The sequence below is a fragment of the Mycetomoellerius zeteki genome, unplaced genomic scaffold, assembly GCF_001594055.1.
Source record: "Mycetomoellerius zeteki isolate Tzet28-1 unplaced genomic scaffold, Tzet1.0 scaffold192, whole genome shotgun sequence".
NCBI lineage: Eukaryota > Metazoa > Arthropoda > Insecta > Hymenoptera > Formicidae > Mycetomoellerius > Mycetomoellerius zeteki.
Window position 1 is genome coordinate 231,540 of NW_017256875.1, and position 8,815 is coordinate 240,354.

Below are 8,815 nucleotides of genomic sequence, written 5' to 3' on the forward strand. Positions count from 1 at the left end.
ATTTGGTGATTAATTTTTTAACGCTAGTTTTTTAATTACTGTCTCAATAAAGACTGTCCCAATTAAATCAATAAGAGACTAACTGTGTCTGACACTGACTGGCTAACTTATCAGAAACCGGTTTTTGAAGTATTAAGAGTAATGTTTGCGATGCGGTATCTTGTGATCAAGGTGAGCTTCCTAACCATCGGAATAATTAATTATAATTTCAAAATTTTTTGATACATTAGTTTTACATTTTCTTTATTTCGAGAATTTCAAAATTTCTTTCCCCCTTTTTTCTTTTTTACTGCATTCTTATCTGGATTTAATTCTGGTATTTATACTCTCGAGGTGAGGAAGATCACCATGACTAGTTAATAATTGTTATATTCTAGGTATGTGAATGTATTAGTTATCTCTGAAGAAGGCTCAAAAATGAGCCGAAACATGTAAGCGCTTTAGTAAAATAAAGAAGTTTCACGTTAGGATAGTCGTGTTATTTGCGCAACATCTCCCGCGTTTGACTCCTACTGCCCTTGTTTTTTCATTGTTTTTTGATAAATATTCAAAGTAGTAATAAATTTGACTTTATTTGTAAATTATTCCCTTGGGAAAATTTATTTAAAGAAAAGTTAAAGTTTTTAAAAGTAACCTTTCAAATGTAAAAGTTAACTTAAAAAATTTTTAAGTGATATAAAGTGATCGAAGCAATTTTAAAGTATTTGAAAACTTATTTAAAAAAATCTTGACAAAATCTAGACAAATCAAAGATTTTAAAAACCGACTTTAAAATTGTCTTTAGGTACTTTAAAGGATGAAAAAAATAAAAGTGCTTTTAAATTTTAAAGTAAGGTTAAGTTTACCCGCAAACACAGTGCGCGACACCGCCACTAGAGGGACGCAGCAATGCTACATTTTCTCGTAAGTAAGATTCATACAGGATAGAATAAAAGGCACAAGAGATTTTTCATTCGTGTTGTTATGAAATAATTTTTTGATGTGGCAAGCCTTCTTATAAGTAAGAAAAGCTTGCTTTGAAATTTAAACATAATTCATATTTTCACAATTATTATCTTAAAAAAAATTTTATAATTGTTAACTTATGTTTTATAATTTTTATGTTCCTTTAGCTTTAGTTACTTCCAGTTTTTTCTTTAAGTAAATTTTAAAGTTACTTTAAAGAAAAATTTAAAATGTCCTTAAATTTACTTATCAAATTTTTTAAGTTTTCTCTAAAATAAGAGTTTTAAGTTTTTTTTTTAAGTTTTGTTAAGTAAATTTTCCCAAGGGTTGTTTTCTATATTTATGTCTTAATTGTTGAGATCTCAACACATAGCATGAAGCTGATGGCGTTTGTCATTTTGACGTCAAAAGACGTCATTTTGATGTGAACTTGTTACCGAGACACCTAAATTAATTTGCTGCTTGGAAACGTCCTAACATGACGTCAAAATGACGTCAATAATTTTGTGACATTAGAACATCATTACGACATCATTAAGACGTCATTTAGTGACGTCAGCCATGGTCAGTAAATGATCAAAATTTGACGTCAAAATGACGTGTATTTGCTACCTGGGTTATTAACTATCCAACTGGCGACTTATGACGTCAATATAATATCATGGAATGACGTTACGAAAATGACGTCGTATGCCATCACGAAATGACATCATACCGACGTCATGAAATGACGTCGAATAAAACTTATGGTCATTTTTTTAGTCACTTGACGTCATTTGTATAAACATGGCTTGAATTTGATGTCAAAATGACAAACTTCGCTACCTGGGATAGCGTCAAGTATGTTAGCATCATGAATGACTTGCTATATTTATGGAAGGTTTTTCACATGATTTCCTTTCATTTCCATACATGCTTGGGGCATTTTCTTCTTACAGAGTCTTACAGAGTTCTTCTTGCAGAACGCAGTTTATAAGTACTGAGGTAAACGTTGCATGCGACACGTAGAACCAAGTAAGTCATTTAAGCCTATTCTACAATGTGCTTTTTTCTTTTTTTTTTGTTTTTGCTATTTTTTTACATCATGACTTTTTACTACTTATTCAGTTTTTTGTTTTATTTCGCCCGAGATAAAAGTTAATGAATTTCGAAAAGAACAGAAAACACGTAGCAAGAAATACAATTGTCAATAAAACGGTTGCAAAGGGGAAAAAGCAAGGAACAAGAAACGAAGAGCACATTGGAAAATAAGCTTTATGATGCTAACATACAAAAACTTACATCTCAGAAACGGTTGGGCTTTCGATGTATGTTTTCGCTAAGATTTTTTTATTCAATATGATGTGTACTATTTACCATATAAATGCAGAATAGTTTTTTCTAACACCCTGTATATTTTATATTGTATTATTTTTTATAATATACTATTATTTTTCACATAATGTTAATGTAAGCAATATAAACTTAGAAACATAGCTATAAACCATTTAATTATACAACAAAGTCATAATTATATAATATGTGAATATAATCGCATAAAATATATCATTCAATAAAAATAAAATGTAATTAATAATATTTTCAATATTAAATGTTCTTATTTAAAAAGTTATTAATTTTTCAGATAACCATGACCATGATAAAACATGTCTTGCTCCTTCTAATAGAGATTTTATTGCTTATATTGAAAGTTCTATATTATATTTGCAAAGATGTATACAAATTAATTATTCCAACAAAGAAAAAGTGCGTAGCTGGTGAAATCGTTTTGGTGCGTATCCAAATAAAATCTTAATATATACGAGGGCAAATCAATAAGTACTCGTGTTTGAAGACAGGTGACGTTGCAAGTTGGCATTATCATCGTGTACTACCATCTTTCAAATGACGCTATACAAAATTTCAGAGTGATTCATGCAATAGTCTTGATTTGACAGCAATTCGTAGTGAGAGTGTTTGATGTTTTCCGATACAATGGAAAAAGAACAATATCGATCCGTGATTCGATTTTTATTTTTGGATGGAAAAACGTGCGAAGAAATAAAAACGAAGTTGGATGCCGTCTATGGGAACCCTTCATCATGACAACCGTCAGATATTGGTTCAACGAATTCAAACGTGGTCGTTCGTCTGTTTTTGATGAGGAGCGCCCAGGCCGCCCGGCAGACGTGGTTACTGAGGAAATCGTTGAAAAAGTCCACGACATGATTCTCGCTGATCGCCGAACGAAAGTGCGTGAAGTAGCAGAGGCCATAGGCGTGTCGTATGGAACGGCATTCAATATTTTGCATGATAATTTAGGAATGAAAAAGCTGTCGGCCCGATGGGTGCCGCGATTGCTCACGGTGGACAACAAGCGAATACGGCTATCAATTTCAAAGCAATGTTTGGAACTGTTCAAGCGCAATCCGAAGAAGTTTTTGCATCGAATAATAACCGTTGATGAAACATGGATTCATTACTACACACCGGAGACCAAGGTACAGTCAAAACAGTGGATTTCACCCGAAGAAGGCCAAGACGGTGCCATCGGCCGGAAAAGTGATGGCCACTGTTTTTTTGGAATGCGCAAGGCGTAATCTTTATCGACTACATGGGGAAAAGCAAAACTATCACGGGGCAGTACTGTGTTGACTTATTGGGTCGATTCGATGTTGAATTGAAGAAAAAACGCCCCCCATTTGGCGAAGAAAAAAGTGTTATTCCATCAGAACAATGCATCGGCTCACTCCTCCGCAGTCGCCACAGCCAAATTGGTCGAATTGCGATACGAATTGCTGCCGCATCCACCGTACTCTCCGGATTTGGCCCCCTGCGACTTCTTCTTGTTTCCAAACTTGAAAAAATGGCTCGATGGAAAAAGATTCACGTCGAATGAGGAGGTCATTGCCGAAACAGAGGCCTATTTTACAGAGTTCGATAAATCGTATTTTTCGGAGGGGTAAAAACATGGCAGAAACGTTGGGAAAAGTGTATTCTCCTAAAAGGGGATTACGTTGAAAAATAAAAAAAAGTTTTGTGAAAATCTTGGGTCTTCATTACAAACACAGATACTTATTGATTTGCCCTCGTACAGTTATATAAAAAAAATAAGATAATCGGATCCTATATAATCTACCTAAGTTCTGTAATTTTTTCTAATTTTATTCAAATAAGAAATTTACATTATTTGCATAAGTGTAGTGAAAATTTTAAGAAAAAGTACGTAGCACTTAGGTCATATTGAGTACACGGTCAATTTGTGCGATTTATTAATGCTATTTGTTAAATTTATCGTGTAATTATACGTATAATAATTCTTTTTATTACAATAAATGTTACCTCAATTAATGTTACATAAGCACAGATAGAAAGATTCATATTGATCTAGACTTTAAACCGAAATTACATTTGATGAGTCATTTGTTTTCACATTTTATTGGGGGGAACCGGTTTGCCTACAAATCGATTGCTTACAGTATCGTTTGTCTATATCACTTTTGCCGACAGTTCGTTTGGGCACAAAAATTATTGCCTACACTGAAAAAAAAGATTGACTGCTGCAGCAAATTAGATAGTAAAATATGGCTTAGCATTTTTAATTGGCTGCAGCAGCCAATTTTTGATTGCGTTAGCCTATCCGCAATGTCAATATAGGATTTCGATAGGCTAACACAACCAAAAATTGGCTGCTGCAACCAATTAAAAATGCTATGCCATATTTAACCATCTAATTTGCTGCAGTAGCCAATCTTTTTTTTCAGTGTACAGCTCGATTGCCCACAAGCACTTTTGCGCACAAATAAAATTTTCAAAGACGAAATCACATTTGCCTACATATATTATTGCCTATAGATCTATTGCTTACATGTTTAATTATTGCCTACAGCTCGATTGCCTACATACATTATTGCCTACAGCTCGATTGCCTACATGTACTATATTTTCTACTTTAAAAACACAGATTCTGTTTTAAAACATAAATTTTCTGCTTTAAAAACACAAATTCTCTGTTTTAAAACAAATTCTCTGCTTTAAAATATAAATTCTCTGCTTTAAAAATACAAATTATTTTCTTACTTAACTTAATCTTACAATTAGTTTTATATTTGTGCGCAAAAGTGCTTATAGGCAATCGATCTGTAGGCAATAATACATGTAGGCAAATGTGTGATTCCGTTTTTGAAATTTTTATTTGTGTGCAAAAATGCATATAGGCAATCGAGCTGTGGACAATAATACTTGTAGGCAATAATATACACGATGGGCAATTTTACGGGACCCACCCAAATTTCTCGGTAAGGCAGATACAGAAAAATAGTTCAGACAAAACTTGTTCAGGACAATGGGGGTCATTTATCTGTGCTAATGATTTTGACCTTCAGGTCGATTTTCAAGGTTATTTGAAGGTCAAGGTCATTTTTTAAAATGGAATTATACGAATTTTTTTACATAATATGATTCCTCTAATTATTCTGCAATACTTTTATGAACAGAACAATGATATGAATCAATTAGTGGAAAAAAAACATATAGTTGCTTATTTAAAAAATGATCCATTTTGCATACATATTTTTTTTAAAGCAACTGTGTGTTTTTCTTCCATCACTTGATTCATCTCATAATTCTGTTCATAAAAATATTAAGGTACGATTATCAAAAAACCAATAATTTACGAGATGTTTTATATTTCATTGTGGCATATATTGACATAAAATATGAAATAACTCGCAATCTATTAATTTTTTGATAATCGTACTTTAATATTTTTATGAACAGAATAATGAGATGAATCAATTGTTGGAAAAAAAACACATAGTTGCTTATTTAAAAAATTATCCATTTTGCATACATATTTTTTTAAAGCAACTATGTGTTTTCTTTCCACTAGATTCATAGGCAATAATATACATGTAGGCAATAATATATGTAGGCAAATGTAACTTCGTTTCTATTTTTATTTGTGTGCAAAAGTGCATGTAGGCAATTGAGCTGTAGGCAATAATTTTTGTGCGCAAATGAACTGTCGGCAAAAGTGATGTAGGCAAACGATACTGTAGACAATCGATTTGTAGGCAAAAGGAGCCATTTCCATTTTATTGAGTAAAAGTTTGTTATTTCCTTTTAAAGTACAACATAAAAATTTAATGTTATGCTATTTTAAACAAAAAGTTGTAAAGTGTAATTTATAAAATTATATTTTATATTATTTATATATATATATGTAGATTGAATATTTCAGATAACAGGTACAGGTCATGGTATTGGAAAAGAATTAGCTATTGGTTATGCTTCATTAGGAGCAACGGTAGTATGTTGGGACATCAATGAAGAAACTAACAATAAAACAATGGAGGATATTAAAAAAACAGGAAGAGATTCTGTGTATGCATATCGGTAAGTTTATATAACAATACTCGATGGAATAATAAAACTATTCGAATTGAATTCATATGTGAATATCTGTTCTATTCATGAATATATATAACTGCCCATTAAATTATCAATTCTAATTAAAATTCTAAATAAAATTTTACATTTTACAGATGTAATGTAACAGATAGGGAAGAAGTTTTAAGAATAGCCAAAAAAGTAAAAGAAGAAGTTGGTGACGTTACTATTTTGATTAACAATGCTGGTATAGTGTTTGTTAAATCATTTCTGAATCAAAGTCCTGATGAAATTGCACGAGTCATAGACGTCAATGTGACAGCGCATTATTGGGTAAGTAATATATTCGAGATATTGAAGTTATAAGTTATAAGAAATAATTACTATTAATATAATTGATTTTATTTTTGGATATATTGTATTAACTTGTTCATAAATAAAGTGTACTAATTGTAAGCGATTTAGGCCCGGTTGCACCAACGTTATTTTGACTTTAAGCGAGACTTAAAACTCTATCTGTCTCGTTTTAAAGCCGAAAGAGAGGGAGAGATAGAGAGGATTTTTAGCCTCGCTTAAAATCAACGTAACGTTGGTGCAATCAAGCCTTAAACAATTATACGTATAATTAAACTTTTACCAATCATTTGCAAAAAATATTATATTTTCAGACATTGAAAGCATTCTTACCTAATATGATCAAAAAGAATTACGGTCATATTGTAGCGATTTCATCAATAGCAGGATTCTTTACCGGTTCTTATGGAACGGTTTACTGCCCTTCAAAATTCGCAGTTAAAGGTAGTTCATATTTTACGATTATAGAGAAAAAAAGGGTAGAAGTATGTATATATATTATATATACAGGGTGTTTCCAAATTAAATCGCAAAACTTCGGGAGCGTGTAGAGGAGTAAAAAACTAAGAAAAAAAGTCCTATAGACATATGCTCGTTTTTGCTCCGTTTCAGAGAAATCGAAAAAAAATGTTTTTTTTACCTGCAAGATTAAATGGGGACCGTTTTCTAAATTTCTTGGAGAATGAATTTTCTGACTATTTAGAAAACATCCCATTACAACAACGTACTGAAATGTGGTTTCAATTAGATGGATGCCCTGCTCATTACAGCAGAGTCGCTAGAACCTGGTTAGATAGAAAATTCCCACAACGATGGATTGGACGTGGAGGAGCAGTACATTGGGCAACTCGTTCGCCCGACTTAACGCCATTAGATTTCTATGCATGGGGTACTCTGAAGCAAGAAGTTTATTCTTCGCCTATTCAATCAGAGCAACATTTGAGAAATCGTATCGTAGCTGCAGCGAACAGAATATCGCAAGAACAGTGCCTGGCTGCTACAAGAGCCGTGTTTGACAGATGCAATGCTTGTATTGCTGCAAGAGGTGCACATTTCGAACAAAATCTTCATTAAAAAGTTTATAAATAAAATAATTAAAATAATAAATTAAATATATTTTTTTCTTTTTTCGTGATTTCCTGCGAAACAAAGCAAAAAGGAGCATATGTCTATAGGACTTTTTTTCTTAGTTTTTTACTCCTCTACACGCTCCCGAAGTTTTGCCATTTAATTTGGAAACACCCTGTATATACACACACACACACACACACACACACAGGGTGTTTTATTTTCATTGACAATTATTATAAAGTTTGAAAGTGTGTTACAGTGCCGTCGGCACTATCCAACCGATTCTTATAATTCAAGAAGTACACTTTATGAAAAAATATTTTATAATGTTTTGAAAAGCTTTTGAGATAAGAGCTACAAGAATGTCTAACAAAAAAATGGGGATTCATTTAAAAAGTTCACCTTGTCCTGATCTTGACAACGCCACCCAAGTTCAAACTAAATACAATATAACAATAATATCATTTTATGTTTTCCTTGATGTCAATATAACTTTATTTGAAACTTTTTCAATCCCACATCTCATTCTTGAGATATATTAGTGTGTCAATTCAGTTAATTAAAATAAAACAATCCATATATACATATACATATACATGTCTGTCTGTCTGTATGTATGTATGTATACGATTGTTTAATGTGATTGTCAAAGAAATCGTTCAGTGTAGATATATTAAAAAAATAATTATAATTACATATACATATTTTAATAAATACTAATGTATATAAGCATACGTATACTTGTATATTACACATAATTTGAATGTGCGTGCGAAAATATAATAATAAAGTATGCTTTTCTAATACATTAATATATCCACAGCAATTATGGAAACTTTATCGAAAGAATTACATGTATTGAGTAACGGAAAGTCATCGATTAAATTTACAACTATTTATCCGAGCTTCGTACGTACCGGATTTAGTAAAACACCAAAAATTAGGTAATTTGACAACAATATACTATTATAACAAATTTTTTGCAATATCACATGAGCAATCCATTGCTTTTATATATATGTGACAAAAACAAATTTTTATTTTAATGGTAGGGTAGAGCGGGGCTAGTTGTGAC

General features: G+C 31.8%; 1 protein-coding gene across 1 annotated transcript; it reads left to right on the forward strand.

Annotated features, from left to right (window-relative positions):
* The first annotated feature begins 2,572 nt into the window (after window positions 1–2,572).
* On the forward strand, window positions 2,573–8,688 carry LOC108722061 (short-chain dehydrogenase/reductase family 16C member 6). Its single transcript, XM_018446968.1, has 5 exons — window positions 2,573–2,716; window positions 6,167–6,321; window positions 6,471–6,648; window positions 6,984–7,113; window positions 8,564–8,688. The coding sequence occupies exons 1-5, from the start codon at window positions 2,576–2,578 to the stop codon at window positions 8,686–8,688; spliced, it is 729 nt and encodes a 242-aa protein (XP_018302470.1). The 5' UTR covers window positions 2,573–2,575.
* The last annotated feature ends 127 nt before the right edge of the window (window positions 8,689–8,815 follow it).